The 17,876-nt window shown below is 36.8% G+C and overlaps 1 protein-coding gene across 1 annotated transcript; it reads left to right on the top strand.

Annotated features, from left to right (window-relative positions):
• Positions 1 to 54: 54 nt before the first annotated feature.
• LOC140163103 (methylphosphonate hydroxylase-like) lies at positions 55 to 17,161 on the top strand. The gene is made up of 6 exons (XM_072186480.1): positions 55 to 284; positions 5,621 to 5,797; positions 6,973 to 7,123; positions 9,949 to 10,134; positions 11,210 to 11,261; positions 12,804 to 17,161. Exons 1-6 carry the CDS (start codon positions 156 to 158, stop codon positions 12,940 to 12,942), a joined length of 834 nt encoding a protein of 277 aa, XP_072042581.1. The 5' UTR covers positions 55 to 155; the 3' UTR covers positions 12,943 to 17,161.
• Positions 17,162 to 17,876: the final 715 nt, after the last annotated feature.

The raw sequence follows: 17,876 nt of genomic DNA, 5'->3' as shown, positions 1-17,876 counted from the left end.
GGATCGGACGATGAAACAGGCAAAACGCTATGCACGTTTAACAGGAATTAAATGACCTGTTAAGAAGACTAGCTCTAAACAACAAACAGCGAACTTGCACGTAGGAAGCAGCATACATTTTAGTATTTGTCCTTAAAAAGTAGCACATTTTCATCATGTCAGCCTCACCAAAAGCAAAACGGCAGAAGACAGGAGAAGGAGCCGTATCTACGTGGCCGAAATTCACCGAGAGATTGGATCAAAGTAAAACCAAAGATGTTTTTAAAGAAGAAGGTTACATGAAGGTCAGATTGTTTTCCTCTTCCTTCCCTCAGACAGTAAAGTTCCTGGTTTTTAATTTTACACACAGTGTCCGTTTTAAGGAAAAAAATCTGGTCATCCGCCGGATGACCATGCCATGAAATCTGGTCATCCGCCAAAATTTTTGGTCATCCGTATATTATCCCCCAAAGTCGGGATTTCTCAAAATTTGATCATAATCTCTATCCAGATCCCTCTTCTTAGATTTAGAAGTAGAAGCATTAGTTTCTTCGCCACGGGTCCCGCCCACGAAGAAATTCCGAATTGAAACTTGCTTCCCCATTTTTTTCTCAACGCACGTGCGAGGCGACGTTGAAACAACGTTTTTGCTGTCAAACTGTCACTACGGTACCTCAAAGGCACAGTTCCAAACAAGCATAATTGCGTGGAAGCGATGTTCAGTGTAGTGTAGGCTATCATTTACAGATTCCTTCTAACAGGCCAAAGGTCAACGAAATAATAACACAATCACAAAGACACAGTACGAGTACGGAGTAAAAGATATCTGCACAGTGCACACTAATTATAATCGAGCCCAAACTAGGTATGTGGGGATGCGGCGGTGTGAAAGCGAAATACGAAGACTTCCGGGATGGATGTTATCATGTTCCATACAAGACCGCGCGTAAGCTTAATGATTTTAAATTGACTTTATCGAACAATTACTATTTCAATTAGTTGGCGATTTTAGCTTTAAAATCATGGAAAACTGATTGGGAAAACTGAGATATAATTACGTTTTAAATTAATTTTGATGAGGAATCGTAAGACATCGTTTCAGACACTGTAAAGGTGAAAAATATGTGGACGTCCGCCGGATAACCGGCAGTGAATTTCTGGTAATCCGACGGCAATTTTGGCCGTCAGGACGCCCGGATTACCACTTAAAACGAACACTGTTTACACACGAGCTCATCCCGTCTGTAAAAGTGGGTTTTCTTATTTCTAAAGATTGGTAGCGCATTCATAAGATGCTAATTTCTGTTGTGTTAATTTCTGTTGTGACGAACACGCATCTATTTAATTCTCTCACACTTCAAGTTCAATGGACATAGAAATTATGGCCATCAATGTCGCGTCACAGACACTGAAGTCATGAAAAGATTGCGTATTTGTTTGCTCGAGAAGTCTAGCCAAGAATTTGCTCATCAATAGCTTCACATTCTAGGCTAAAGCATGACACCATGTAAAGCAATGGAAGTTCAGAAGTAAACACAGCCGATCACGACAGGCGATTACATCAAAAATGTTGCTAAAATTACACTTCATCAAAATAGGCAAATCTTGTTCAAAAGATACAGTTGACACATCGAAATAACTTTCATCCAAATGTCAACATTAACAGAATAAACCTCCAGTGCTAAAATTGAAAAAATTGCACCGCTGTCCGACCGAAAAACCATAGCAAAGCTGAAAAGCACTCTAGCATTGAATGCGTAACTATCGTGTGCAAATTCGAAACTATAGTTCTCGAGTAAGTATATATGTTCTCAGAAAAATCCCTGGTTTTTCTACCTATGGTGCTCACGATCCGGTCGGTTAACCGTGTAAACGTATGTAAAAAAAATTTTTTTTTAATAAAACACCTTAATACATACACAAACCCACCCAAGCCCAACTAGCCTAACACCCTTGCCCCAACCCCCAAAAGGGAACCCCAAAATCGGACCTGTATTAGCATGTTTAGTAAATTATGCATTAATATATGTTTTAATAAAGTTTCAATTACTTTATTTAGCCTCATCTCATCAAAATGGCAATTTTTTATGGAAGAGAACCCTTTCACACAATTTGGGAAATTAAAAAAAATTCGAAAATACAGAAAATACAAAAAAAAATACATTTAAGGTGGTACGAAAGGCAAAATCAAGTTGCTCTGATTGAGATTAAAATAGACTTGTTGCAGAGAGATATGCAAAATAATCTTAATTCCAAAATTTGAGCCAAATCGGACAAACGGTTTTTGAGATATTGCTGTTGAAAGATTCTTTGTATTCTATTGTTTTTGCCAATATATTGATGAAGTTAATGATGAAAATTGGCAAAATGTGCTCATTAATATTAATTTTTGCCAATATTTTCCCTATATTTTATGAATAAACCTTCATACTACGTTTACCTTTAAGAATTTTGACCTGAAACTTTGCCAATGTGTCTCTATGACCTAAACCTTTAATATGTGATTTTCCGGCAAATCTAATTTGCATATTTGCATAATTAATTAGCCTTAAGTATAATGCTAATTAATTATGCAAATATGCAAATTAGATGGGCGGGAAAATCACATGGTAATGTTTTAGGCCATAGAAACACATTGGCAAAGTTTCATATCAAAACCATAAAATAAAACTAGTATAATGAAGGTTTATTCATAAGAAATTGGTATAATATTGGCAAATATGAATATTCATGAGCACATTTTGCCAATTTTCCTCATTAACTTCATCAATATATTGGCAAAAACAATAGAATACAAAGAAACTAAAAACATGCATATCTTGACAACCGTATGTCCGATTTCCTTCAAACAAAAACTATTTTGCTCAGTGTATTTAGCTTAACTTATTCAATCTATTCAAATGGTTCTAAATTCAGTTTCTGTTTTCCAGAAACATCGTTTGAACCCCTTAGTAGTACAAAGCTTTTTTCTTCTGGGTAAGAATTTTTTCTTGCATCCAACAGCCTTTTTTTTTTTTTGCAGGTTAGAAATTTGATAAATATGTCCATGCATGCATTTTGTATATGATGACCTATTTATCAAATTTCTAACCTGCAAGAAAAAACTGCTGCATGTAAGTAAATAATTCTTACCCAGAAGAAAAAAGCTTTTGCACTCTAATGTATTTTTGTGGTATTTTTAGAATTTTAGAAAAGTTTTTTTAATTTCCAAAATTATGTGAGAGGTTTCTCGTTTATTTTGTTAGCAATAAACTGAAAATAAGATGAAATGAGGCAAAGTAAAGTAATTAAAACATTATTAACACATTCATGCATTTAAAAGCAAGGGTTTTGAGTTAGGTTAAAGGTTAGTTGGGCTAGGGTAGGCTACACATAGTAAGGTGGTTTTTTTTTTAAACGTTTAAACGGTTAGCGATTTTTCTAAACGAATAGTGCATTTAACGGCCGGTTACACATGAAACGTTTAAACGTAGACACCCTTAACTCTTACTGAAAGTGAAGACATGACATCAAGAGGTGATCAGTATAGCTCAGCTGTTTGAGGCACAAGATGACTGTATGTACAGTGTGAAACGAGTGAGGATCAAAGAACCTGCACCATTGAGGTCTGAAGTTGAGCTTGCTATGGAACAAATGTAACGCTCTAAAGTCACCTGGCGGCATTGATAATGTAGCTTCTAAGTTGTGGATTGAAAGCATTTGGGAAAGAAGAGATAGACCTGCATGTATGTGGCGTGTATGTTGTGATCATCTGAAAAAAGAAGAAATGGCCGAGAGACTGGTGAAATTTACTCGAGAACTCTAGCTTCGAATTTGCACACAATAGTTACGCATTTGATGCTAGAGTATGTTGCTATTGTTTTTCGGTCTGACAGCATTGACATTTTTTTTATTCTGTTAATGTTGAAATTTGGATAAAAGTTATTTCAATGAGTCAACTGCATCTTTTGAGTAAACTTTGCCTATTTGCATTTTTAACAGTCTAAATTTTGTTGAAGTGCAATTTGTGCAACATTTTTGATGCGATCACCCGTCATGATCGGTGTCATGCTTCAGGGAATCCGACTAGATTTTGAATGCTATGGTCTCTAGCCTTGAATGTGAAGCTATCGGTGAGCAAATCCGTGGCTAGATTTCTTGAGGAAAGCAATATTTATTCCACTGCTGAAGAAGGGAAATTTGAAATGTGCTATTCCATTTGAAATCCACACTCCCCCAGTGGAAGATTTTGGAAATAAACTGCTCAAATAAAGAAAGTCCGCAGTCATGTAACCCGTCCTACACCAAAACCTGATATTGTTATGACAATCTGATTGATACGGTCGTGTGCAGAATCTTGCTATCTCCAATTTGATACCAAATTTGCTACCAAACACTCAAAAGTGACAAAGATGGATACCAGTTTATGGTATTTGGTGCATTTTCAAAAGTTGCAAATCAAAACTATGCACGCGGTCGAAATTGCTTAGCGTGGCAATGTGGTCGATGAACCCTGTCGACTATCCCAAGTGCGCGCTTTATTCAATTGTCAATTTAAAATGCATGGATTGCTACAGTACTTTACTGATGAATACTAGGGCACGATGCGATCGATATGACCTAGCGGTTGCTTCTGGCTATGTCAATGGTTGCGCTATGCCGTTCACCTCTACAGATCCGCGTGGTCCGTTTTAATTTGCAACATTTGAATATGCACCAAATTTCATATACTTGTATCAATCTCTTTGCATTTAGAGTGTTTGGTAGCAAATTTGGTATCAAATTGGAGCTGACAAGATTCTGCACACGACCTCATCAATTAAATTCTCATAACAATATCAGGTTTTGGTGTAGGACGGGTTACATGACTGCGGACTTTCTTTATTTGAGCAGTTTATATCTTTCACAGGGGGAGTATGAATTTCAAATGGAATGAACACATCAGTAGCTCCATTTGTAACTCATCTCTATTCCTCCCTCAGTGGAAGATTCAGGTTGAATCTTTCTCCTAAGATGGTGTATGAAATTCAAATGGAGCTGCCTATTTATGTGTTCATTCCATTTGAAATTCATACTCCCCCTGTTGAAGATATTACCAAAATCTTCCACAGGGGTAGTATGGATTTTTAAGTGGAATAGCCCAATATTGCAGATCATATTCTTCCAGCTGACAGCACAACGCCAAACCGCTTGGCCACCTCACCCTCTTTGATGCATTTAGATAATGCATTGTGTAGGGATTATCTCATTCTAAACACAGTCAGTAGGCCTACTAGTGAAGTGTAGGCCCGTTATCGATTGTCATAAGTATCGATAGTCTGAAAATTCATAGACTTTTTTATCTGTACACTCAATAGTAGTATCGATACACAAACGATATGGCACACATGCTTAGATTATCCCAAATTACCATCTCCCAATTCCAAGCTGAGCCATCATGTCATCTCAAACCCTTCAGAAGATCCCCAAAAGACTTTTGCACGGTCGTTTTGTTATGTAGGGGGCCTATTCTGTTGTATAATAAACATTGAAGAAAGCGTAAATTGTGTCAATATATCGATATGTCGCATAATTTGCTTCCGATATATCGACTTCTAAAAACTGTATCAAAATCACAGCCTAGTGAAGTGACTGACAGCATAATGTTTTGTTTAACTTTCAGGCTGTGAAATACTTATCAGAAGCAGAAATCACAGCAGTGAAGGACGAACTGAAGAGATACCAGGATGAAGTGGTACCAAAAGATGTCAGTGAGAAACACAAATTTTATGAAGAAAAAGACAACAAAGACAGCATTATCCGCTTGGAGAGATTGATGGACTATGATACCTTCTTCAAGGTAGAAATAGAAGACATTAGGTTTCACTGCCTGAACATAATTGATCATGTCTCACCTCCTTTTTCAACCAAATCGACGGTAATATAAACTCTTGTAGTGAGGGATCCGTTGATTTCCTCCAGCAAAACTCATACCACACAAGGCCATTTTTATATAACTCATTGGCCCATTTGTGTCATATAATGCCTCTAGCTATAATGACAGCCTGGTGATCTGGTCAATTCATTGACAGAAACCAACCTCAGGAGGGAATTCAATTTTTGATCAATTCTCTTCAGGTACTGAAACATAATGGATGCAATGGGCTATTCCATTTAAAATCCACACTACCCCTGTGGAAGATTTTTGAAATATCATACACTGGGGGAGTATGTTTTTCAAATGTAATTGATCAGAGTTAATCATTTTGAAACCCATACTCCCTCTGTATTCCAGGTTGACCTATATCTGTCACAACTGGGGTGAGTATTTCAAATGGAAGTTACCCAATTGTCTATTCTATTTGAAACTTATACTCCCTCTGTGTCAGACATTAGCTAAATCTTCCATAGGGGTAGTGTGGATTTGAAAAGGAATAGCCCAATTTCTAAAAGTTTAAACTGACTTATTCAGTAAAACAAATTGAATATTTGTGATGTGTGACACACATCTTCATCAGAAGAAGTCTTTTGATGTTGTGTTGGACTTGCCCATTTTCTGATATGGAAAATTCAAGGTTAGTTGAATTCGTTGGTCTGAAAGTCAGTTTAAATGTTTAGAAATTGTTTATCACCAGCATGTATGAACCAACATTTGATTAAAGATACATAAACCATGGTATTAAACAGATTTTATGTATTCAACATTTTTAAAGTAGAAAGGCATTGGGCCTTTAAAAGAGTTGTAAATTGTGGGGGTGTATGGGTTTGCCATCAAATGTTATAACTGCTCATCCTGATACCAAAATCTGCATTTTGATGGAGGTAAAATGGAGGGATGAGCATAGATTCCATAGACTATATAACCTAGACCTCTGCATATGAGTAAACATTCCCCATGGACCAGATTATGTCACATTTTATCTTGTACAAGATGGGCACAAATGAAATTCTTGGGTTTTTTTTATGTATTTTAGTTAATTTGTAAAATGAAAAATAAACTTAAAAATAAATATTTGATGCATGATTTTTTTCCAGGACCTGTCCGAGTCTCCAGCATTCAATGGTTTAGCAGACATGTTGCTTGATATGCCGTGTGAACCAAACAATGTCCAATTCTTCTCAAAACCACCAGGAGGTAAATGTACACCTCCACATCAAGATGGCCGCTACTTCATGCATGAAAAAGGTATATGGGTGTAATACCAGTCATCAGTAATTTTTATGCCTCCACCGCGAGACATACTGTTTTTGCAATGTCCGTCCATCCGTCCGGAGGCTATATCTCGGGCATGGATAGGCGGATTGACTTCAGATTTTCAGGATAGGTGGGTCATGGTCAAAAACTCTGGCTACTTTTTTTGGGTGAGGTTCAAGGTCATCTACTGAGGTAAAAGGTCATTTGAGGTCAAGGGGCCCATTTTCCTTATTTAGGCCTACCTCTTTTCTCGGAGACTAGAGGTTGCATGTTCCTCAAACTTGGTGGGTGGGTGCATCTTGACCCCAGACAGAACAAGTTTGTATTGGTTAGTGGGTCAAGGTCTCCTGAGGTCATGCAGGGGTCATTTGAGGTCAAATTAGCAGAAATAGTCATATGGCCATGAAACTTGGTAGGTACAGTCAACATTTAGAGCCAAATTTTTGGAAGGTCATTTTGGGGTCATCTGGGGTCACCCAGGGGTCATCTGAGGTCAAATTAGTAAAAACTGTCGTATGGGCATGAAACTTGGTGGGTACAGTCAACATTTAGAACCTAATTTTTTGAAGGTCATTTTGGGGTAATCCAGGGTCACCCAGGGGTCATCTGAGGTCAAATTAGTAAAAATTGTCATATGGGCATGAAATTTGGTGGGTACAGTCAATATTCAGAGCCAAATTTGTGAAAGGTCATTTCAGGGTCATCTGGGGTCACCCAGGGGTCATCTGAGGTCAAATTAGTAAAAACTGACATATGGGCATGAAACTTGGTGGGTACAGTCAACATTTAGAACCTAATTTTTTGAAGGTCATTTTGGGGTCATCCAGGGTCATCTGAGGTCAAATTAGTAAAAACTGTCATATGGGCATGAAACTTGGTGGGTACAGTCAACATTTAGAGCCAAATTTTTGGAAGGTCATTTCAGGTAAAAACTATCCTATGGGCATGAAACTTGGTGGGTAGTCAACATTTAGAGCCAAATTTTGGAAGGTCATTTCAGGTAAAAACTATCCTATGGGCATGAAACTTGGTGGGTAGTCAACATTTAGAGCCAAATTTTTGGAAGGTCATTTTGGGGTCACCAGGGGTCATCTGAGGTCAAATTAGTAAAACTACTATATGGGCATGAAACTTGGTGGGCACAGTCAACATTTAGAGCCAAATTTTTGGGCGGTCATTTTGGGGTCATCCGGGGTCACCCAGGAGTCATTGGAAGGTTGTTTTGGGGTCATCCAGGTGTTGTCTAAGGTCAAATTCAGTCTCCTATTTTAGGCTTGAAGCTTTGCATCAAGTTGTAAGTGCCACATCACACACCGTAAATATAACATAATGCGTAATGATACTTACCCACTAGCCTCACATGTGACTTGCTCCCATGAAATGAGCATAAAGTTGCAAGTTGGTAGTTTCAAGATCCCCTGCCTGCTGAGTTGGTATTCTTTATTTGATGTGCACCTGACAGTAGTTTGTCTTTGTGAATGTGAAAAGCCAGTTAGAGTATTTTAGTGAATGGGGCATTCACTATGGCTTTTACAGGTGCGCATCAAACAAATAACATCAAATTAGCAGCCAGGAGGTTCTCAAGACTACCAACTTGCGACTTTACGCTCATTTTGTTATACGGTACCCTACCGTAAAGATTCTCCTAATGGCACAAATGGGATCCTTGTAGAAGGAAAATTTCATGTACAAGTAGAGAGCTTCCTTCTCTGAAAATCCCAACAAGAATTAAAGGTATGTGCTCTTATTTGCTGCTGGAATTTTTACGGGAAATCACTTTTAGTTTGCGCCTCAAAATCCACAAGATCAAATTCATGATGCTTAACCGCAAAATTTTCTTAATAAAATAAATAAATAAATGCAGATATTTATATAGCGCTTTATGCCGTAAACAGCCTCAAAGCGCTTTACATTTATTCCGCCATTATTAGAATATGTCAGAACCATGTTTGCTGCCTACAAATGGCGCAGGGTTCATCAGTACAATGACTGTGACTACCCCTAACAGTTTCCCATTGCACCTGGGTGGGTGAGGCAAGCGAGGCAAAGCACCTTGCCCAAGGGTGCAACACAGTGGCGGGACAGGGACTTGAACCCACACACGTCGAGCAAGCTCTCAGAGTATGAGTCCAAGGCCATAACCACTGAACCACCGTGTCCTCTAATATGTCAATATACATGTTATAAAGTGCTAGTGTGCATGGTTCTTCTTTCCCCTGTCCTCTTATTGTCTTTACCAGTTACATTATTTTACCATTGACCAAAGTGAAATCCATACATTCTCTATGGAAGACCTTAATATAGATATTCATCAGGTTTGTCATTGTTCAACTGTTAAGGATTGTTTTTACAAAACCAATTGAATAGTGGTGAAATTATGGTGAAACTCATCTGTCTGGACCAGTCAGATTTCTTCATAGTTGTGAAGCTCAGCTGCACTCTTAGTAATCTTGACAATTCTCTGCTACAAAGCTACGAATGGACTAGCAACACTAATTCCTGCTGTAACAGAGCCGGTAATATAGACGGATGAAACCTCAGTTGGCAAGTTTTACCATCATTACGCCACTATTCTATTGGTTTTGTAAAACCAATAGTTAATACATGACCTTAATTTTCCACTCAAGGAGTGAATTTCAAATGGGGTTACCTCAATGAGTGACTACATTTTGCAATCTACACCCCTGGATGGAAGATTTAAGGTCATGTCTTCAAGAGGGGGTGAATGTATTTCAACCAAAATAGCCTATAGGGCCATCTTGGATTCTTGTAGAATTTCTAACACTGTTTTTCTTCTCTTTCATGTGTCAATATAGGAATAACGTTTTGGTTAGCGCTAGATGATGCAGACGAGGAAAACGGATGCATGTACTATGTCCCCAAATTGTTCAAAGAGGGTGAACTGCCTCATGAGAGAACTTCTGCTTTGGGGTTCAGTCAGGGTCTTATTGACTACACAGAGGAGATGAAGAAAACTGAATTGAAGATGGATGTTCCTAAAGGTAAACATAAGATGCAGGGTAATAAGTTACGTTCTTTTTCACTGTTCAGTACAGTAGCATATTGTAAGTAATAATGGACTTATAAAAATTTATAATGCGCAAGTATCCGTCAGAGCCGCTCACTGCACAACAACAGGAAAAAGAACACTAAGGGGAACATGATGAACATGAGCATAATATAGCAAATATACAAAATACCAAATTTAGAAAAACATTCTAAGTAAGGCGACAAAAAAACCTGTTTTACGGGTAGGCGGACCTTTCAAGTAGGGTCGGTCGTTTGGTTTTTTTTTTTAATGACCCCAAAAATCACCAAAATCTGTAAATATTTTGCAATTTTGGGAAAAACAAAAAAAAATTTATTCATGATATTTTCGAAATTTGGGTCGGCATTCGTTTGTACAGAAAAAAATTGTTTTACAATTCTTGTAAAATCTGGGTCGGTAGGGTCCGTAGAACAGGGTTTTCTTTTTGCGTTGCCTAATAGGAATTATAACATCATTATCAGTTGACTGCAGAGTAGCTAGGCGACAACAAGTTTCTTCCAACTGCTGCTCTCTTGGGCCATCGAAACACTTGGTCCGGCTAAAACATTTCATCAAAATCACCAAACAGATGCTGACCATGCTACAAAAATAGTTTGCGCTGCATGACGTCTGGGTTTCCTTTTCCTGAATTTTTGTTATCAGGGGCAAAGAAAAAAAGGGTGACCATTATTTCCGCCCAATTTAACTGGGATATCTCGTACAAAAATTTTCAGTTTTCAGACTATTTGAAGTGAAAGTTGATACACATTGGGTTCATTTTGCGCGAAATATGCAATTTTACCCAAAATCAAGGTGTTTACCGAATGTGTGCATTGTACACCTGCGATTCTCAGGTGTACTCGCAAAGGCTTATGGGATTTACCAAAAAGGTCAATTTCTGCATTCTTAAACTTTGACACCTGGCAGCTACATGTATTGCAGATAGATGAGGTCTTCATGCACTAACCTCTTGCTTGACAAATATGGCATCATTTCCTTAATAATTCTGACATTGTCTGGTACTGTTTGACTTTTGTGTTGACATGCAGGTACTTTGTTGGGTCATCATGCGTATACAATACACAGAGCCGGAAATAACAAGTAAGTGTCTGATATGTAATGATTATAGGTGAAATTGTACAAAATAATGCATACGTGCTGAGATATTATGCCGTTATGCGTCTAATACATAAGCCCCTAAGGGGGAATGCATTAGATGCATCAACATTTCAGTGCAGTGAGTGCATTATTTTGTACAAATTCTTGAGCAACAAGTGATACGCATAAACCTATTTCATACACAAGAAAAAAATCCTAAGATTTTTGCTATTTTTATAACAAAATAACAAAATTGTCACTACACAAATATAAAATACATCCACCCACAAGAAAAATGAACACGTCCAAAAGCACTGCACATAATACGCGAGTGTGCAATTATACAATATTTATACACAGCTAGTTTGCTCTGATTGTTTTTCACTATCTAGTAGTGTATGAATTAATGGTAAATGACTGCGCATCATTTGTTTTGAGGTTATTGTGAAATATAGTGGCGTCCGCAGATTTTGTGGGGACCACTGGTCTCAATACCCCCTGACTGTTCAAAATTTTCGGCTCGCTTCACTCACTGTAATAGCTAATTCCCCCCACCCCTTGGATTCATTTCCCCTGATTGACTGACTGAAAAAAGGGGGGGCATGCCCCGGCCACATTTTTGCCACTGGAAATATCTAAACATACAATGTAGTGTAGTCAGTGAAAATGTATGATTCATGAAAATCTCACCAAGAATCATTTCACAGATTTTCAACATTTTTAACCCTGCAAAGGCCTGCATCATTTGTGGGTATTTGGTTTGACTCGCCCTCTGCATGACAAAGATCTATCTTTATTATGATAAATCCGCAGATTTCGTGGGGGCCACTGGTCTCAATTCCCCCAACTGTTCAAAAATTGTTATCTCGCTTTACTCACTGTAATAGCTAATTCCCCCCAATTGGGTGCATTTCCCCTGATTGACTGACTGACAAAAGGGGGGCCCCCGGCCACATCTTTGCCACTGGAAATATCTAAACATTGGGTAGTTGGTGAAAATGTATGCTTCATGAAAATATCACCGAGAATCGTGTCACAAATTTTTAACCCTGCAAAGGCCTGCATCATTTGCGGGAATTTGGTTTGACTCGCCATCTGCATGACAAAGGTCTATCTTTATTATGATATTCATCAATTTCTGTCTAAAATGGGGGACATGGGGAAAATGCCCCCCGACAGAACTCTTGCCTCCAGTAAAAACCCAAAATTATGAAATTTTTCACTTTTTGGGGCAATTTTGAGCAAAATTTGTTGATTTTGCCCCCCCCAAAAAAAAATATATATAAAATGAAAATTCCTGGCGGCGGCACTGCAAAAATGAATGTATTTTTTGTGTGATTAATTTTTGGCACTTTGCCACTTTTGAACTATTTCTCTTGTTTTCAAATTTGCAATTCTAAGTGTCCTTACATTGGCCTATACACAAAAGAAATATATTCTTGTGTTATTATTTTTGCGGTAGCAGCTTGGACCCCGAAAAGTGCGAAAATAAATATAGTGCGAAAATTTCCACTTTTACAGTATATTGTTGTCTCCCCTTATCAGATCGGACACAAGATGGCGTCCTGCTATTGGATTGACCTACTGGGCTAAGAGTTGCCGTGACGACAAAGAATTGCACCAACGGCGCGAAGAATACCACAAGAAGTTGTACGCCGATTTGAAAGACACTGGGCGCATCTAGAAGAAACACCGATGGAATCCTGTATGTATGTTAATGGGGAAGCATCGGTTACACAGGCATCATCATCTTTTCTACATCATAAATCGAGATTTTGGTACCAGTGAAATCCCTGCTTTTCTCATCTACGGTGCAGAACGTGAGGACTACTCCCGATTTCAGAAAAATACAGCACTAATTTTTTGGAATTAAGAAAATATTACATTGTTTTAAACAAAACATAGCTAAATCTTAATCCTTATAGTTCTAACTGGCAGTAAAAGTCAATTTTTAATATTTGTGCAATTTGGGGGAAAATGGACCAAAAACATGCAATTTTGCATGTTTTCTTACAATTGTAGGTCACAAAATTTGAATACTTGAGTATAGGCTAAGAGTTAGCTCATAATTTTAATGTTTTATGTTATTTTTGATAATTGGTTATGAAAAAGATCAGGAAATGTGTTTTTCAATTTCAAAAATTAGAATGCATATATATACATTGTAACTTAAAATTAGGTTTTTTTATCTTCATGTATTTTTATTATCAAAACAAAGAAATCACAGAAAAATCACAAAAATCACATGGAAAAAACAAAAAAAGCAGCATACAAAAATAGATTACAGTGGTACAACTAAAACATTATACAAGTGAAAAACAAGATCCACAATGTGCATGGGAAAAGAGAGAGTTACAATTCAAATCTCCATTTTTTTTTAAATGCACAGATAAGTTACCTTAACCTTCCTCTTAGCAATATAATATTCGGTATCTTTAAGAACATTCAGAAAAGTTTTAAATGAAACGAAAGTAGGTTTTTTGTCCTGAAATTTACACAGATGGATATGATATTTCAAACATATTAAGCAAATGTATGTGATATGTTTATCTAAGGGCACTCCAAATAATTTATCAAATCAAAAACAATGTCATGTTTAACTTTGATAACTTGAACAAGCGCCTCCCAAATAGGTTCAACAATATCACAATTGCAAAAATGTGAGAAGAAGTTTCCAGAAATTTAACAAAAAGCACAGTTGGGAGATTTTTTTCTTTTGATTTAAAATAAAAAATCATTAAAAGCAATGGCATCATGAAAAAATTTGAAATAAAATGAACGTAATTTGGAACTAATGGAACATTTGAAATTCCTAAGATGAATCTCTTCTCAATCCTCAGAATCCACAGTGAAGTCCGCAAAGTTTCCCAGGAGGAAATTTGTTTATCTGGAAGGCACTTGTCCAACATCAACGAATAAGCATATTTAGGAACTTTTGGAGCATCAATTAACTTATTCACAAATAATTCAAAAACATCATCATTTTGAATATTAGGATACTCAACCACTCACATGGAATATTCTTAATAAGAAAATTATAAAATCTCTTATCTTTATGAGATATACCAAATTTCTCAATCAACTGATCAAATGTAAGAACAATAGGTTGAGGCCCATCAATATTTAAAAGGTCAATGATATTGCAAATGCCTTTGTCAAACCATTCATCTGAGTAAAAATACTGTTCTATTTGGAACTTAAAATTAGTCTTTGTATAAGTCTTTGGGCTTGATTGTCACAGCATACATAAAATACATGTCTTAGCCCTTATTTTCAAAAATTGACCAAATATTAAAAGTTGACTTTCATTGCCAGTTAGAACTAATTAAAGGATTAGGATTTAACTATGTTTTGGGAGTAATAAACACAGTTATAGTATAAGCTGAAATATGTATAGCTGGCTTTAAAAGGACCTTTTACCTAAGATTGTTTTATTTTTTGTACTACCACATGATGATATAAAACTAAATACTACACTAGTGTAAAGGTTAGCTGGACAAATTTTATAAATCTGATGATGTGTACTTCAAGTGTATGTAGCTGGGATGAAAAGCCACCCATCATATGAAAATGTTGACCTTTCATATTGAAGATATACATTTTTCCCCAAAAGGCCTAAAAAATTATTTGGAATGCAATTTGGTGTGTCTGATGTGATTGCAGGCCCCACAAAAAATATTGTGCAAAGGTGGGTAACCAACCCCTTAATCTGTTTACATACAATCATTTTGTAGATTAATTTTAATACAGTACTATGAATGAATATAATCATGTGTATGTGAGTGTAAAATGTGGCATGATCTGGTCCATGGAGGCCAAAGGAGGCATTTTTGAAAATTGAGTTACAATAATTATTACCTTACAAACATTAAGCTATCATATACTGAAAACATCAAAGGTCTAGCATACATGGATCTAAAGTTATGGAGTTTCGTGATGTCTATTTTCTTATGTATTTGATTGTTTTTACTCCACATTTTTGCCTTTATCTCAATTTCAAATTTGCCGCTTTGGTCTCCATGGACCAGATCCTGTCACAAATGAGGGAAATTTTATCTTGGTTTGTGTTACCCATGGCAAAGTTATGCATGTTAACATTCAGCTGTACACCAAAAGCTTTGTCTCAAAATAATTGTATACTCTGATTACTGTATCTAAATAGAAAAAAAAAATCTGCTTAGTTATATAGAGGTGAGAAAACTACTGTTATATGGCTTACCACAAATCCCCTTTGATACAGTGATCACCAACATGGTCATGTTGTTTACACATAATATAGAGATCTGCAGGACATGGAGAGGGGATAATGACATTTGATTTACACAGTCAAACTTCTCTTATCCGGCCCTCTTTTATATGGATCTCTCCCAGAGAAGATTTTTTGGCGGTCCCATAATACTAATGAAACATCCAGGTACTTGAGACCCAGTACTCTGATGAGCTTGTAATAGGCGGGACTCGTAACATCGTGGATTGATTGGCGTACACACAGCTGGGTGCAACACCTACGTGAACAACGCTTTTAGTGTTGTGTAACTTTATTGACTCGCGCAGTAACAAAAATCGAACAATTCTTGCCTATTCTGATCCCTGTGTACTGTTGTTTTTCTTGTACTTCAGATTCCTCATAGCTCAACTCAAATTCCTCAAATGTGGGTTGATAGAACAAAAATAGCTCATTTGAACAGGGTATCGAGGTAATTTTCAGGAATCATCTCAAAACGCTTAACCACCCAAGTTTTGAACATATTTTGAGTGTTTGAAATCGCGACTTTGGAACGGAAATCAACAGTGAAGAATAGTGTGAAACTCTTGTTATTACTAGACGTTCTCAAGTACCCGTATGTTTCAAGAGTACCATAGGGCCGCTTTTTTGGCGCTTATGAATTCTCTGGATTTTTTATTATCCTGCAGAATGATCTTCAAAGGGTAACCAACACAATAATGTATGATTCCAGTCAAATGTTAATACTTGTTATCATGTCCCAAAAACCATTTCAAATACCGTATTCATTCCATTGACCGCCCATGTCCCTATAAGCACCCACCTATTGACTTTACAACAAGCAAACTGATATTAGTTTATTAACTAGCCATGCAAATCTGAACCATGGTCTGAAACATACACACTGATGATGATGAAGATGAATGAATATTTTGTAAAAAATGAGCGCCCACCAAAAATGACTTTGTTAATTTGGCCGGTTAATGGAACAAATATGGTACATGTAAATTAAACACAAAATATAATATATCAGTTCAAAAGAGGGAAAAAGTACTGTTGACTTTTATACAAGATTTTGATTAACCCTGTACACTGTCACTGCCCATGGTTTTTTTGCTATCGGAAGGTAAAGAAGGAACGTCAAAGGAGAGAAGATGAACAAAGAAGTCACTTGGCACCCACTGGAATTGACCCTGGGATCCCCTCTGTATACCATGCACAAGATCACAGACGAATAGCCACAGGGGTCTCACTGCCCTGGCAGTGATTCTGTGCATATATGACTTACGGTGATTGCATCATGGCATCACATGGGTTACATACTTGCGCAGTGTTTTTCCTTGTTTGATTTTTTGTAGTTAGGGTAATCCATTTCAAGTGATATGTGTAATAATTATGTACTAATTTGGTGTGTGCAACTTGTTTTAGACTTCATAAATGTTACCACTAAAAATGATATATTATAAATGTTTTATAAATATTATCTTTTACTAATTATGTACTATATGTTATGGTATTGATATTTCATGTATACCTTTTAGAAATATAATTTATGATTATATATTGTTAATTTAAACTTTGTGTGTTGACTACTTTAAACATCTCATATATGCTGTTTTATAGTATATAATGCAATAAATAAAATCGTAATGAACAACCTGGACATGTTTTGCATTTGTGATATCACTGCAGTCCTGTTTGTAATGCATTGCTGGCAAAATTCATAGAACATGCACTTGTATTCTGTCACCAATTCTCTCGTCTAATGCACGTTAGTAACCATTGGTTGCTGCTCTAAGCCTGGGCTCATACACCTGTTCAATTTTGATATGCCATAGGCTTTGTGTTGTGATCATTTCGATCAGTGGTTCGTAACAAAGAAAGCGTGATCCAGTTGACCTAGCAACGGTCATATTCTAACGTGCACTACGACAGCGAATCATTCCCCAAAACGGCGTCGACTGTTTTCTGGTTTTTGGGGAATAAGCTTTACCAGTTGAAATCCATACAACTCCTATTATTGTAGATATGACCTTAAGGCCAAAAAAAAAAAAAAAGGTTCGTCTCGAAGCTTGCGCGCGCGTTTGTAAAATCCCACGATTTGACAAAAAACAAATGCGGACATTTTTTTATTTCAAAAATAGTTTTTTTCAGACTTTTTCTCAAAATACCATGAAAAAAAAAGTCGGAATAAAAAAAAATAAAAAATCGCATTTCGTGCATTTGTTTTTAAATTTCTCGTGAGCTTTGAGACAAACCTTTTTGGCCTAATCTCCCTCACAGGTTTTAGATTTCAAATGGAGTTACCCATTCAGGTAACCCCATTTGTAATTCACACTCCTTGTGTGGAAGATTAAAATTGTGTCTTCCGTTGAGGGTGTATGGATTGCAAC

The sequence above is a fragment of the Amphiura filiformis genome, chromosome 10 (genome assembly GCF_039555335.1).
Source record: "Amphiura filiformis chromosome 10, Afil_fr2py, whole genome shotgun sequence".
Taxonomy (NCBI): domain Eukaryota; kingdom Metazoa; phylum Echinodermata; class Ophiuroidea; order Amphilepidida; family Amphiuridae; genus Amphiura; species Amphiura filiformis.
The sequence above is the reverse complement of the archived record's forward strand: the minus strand, read 5'-3'. Positions and strand labels throughout refer to the sequence as shown.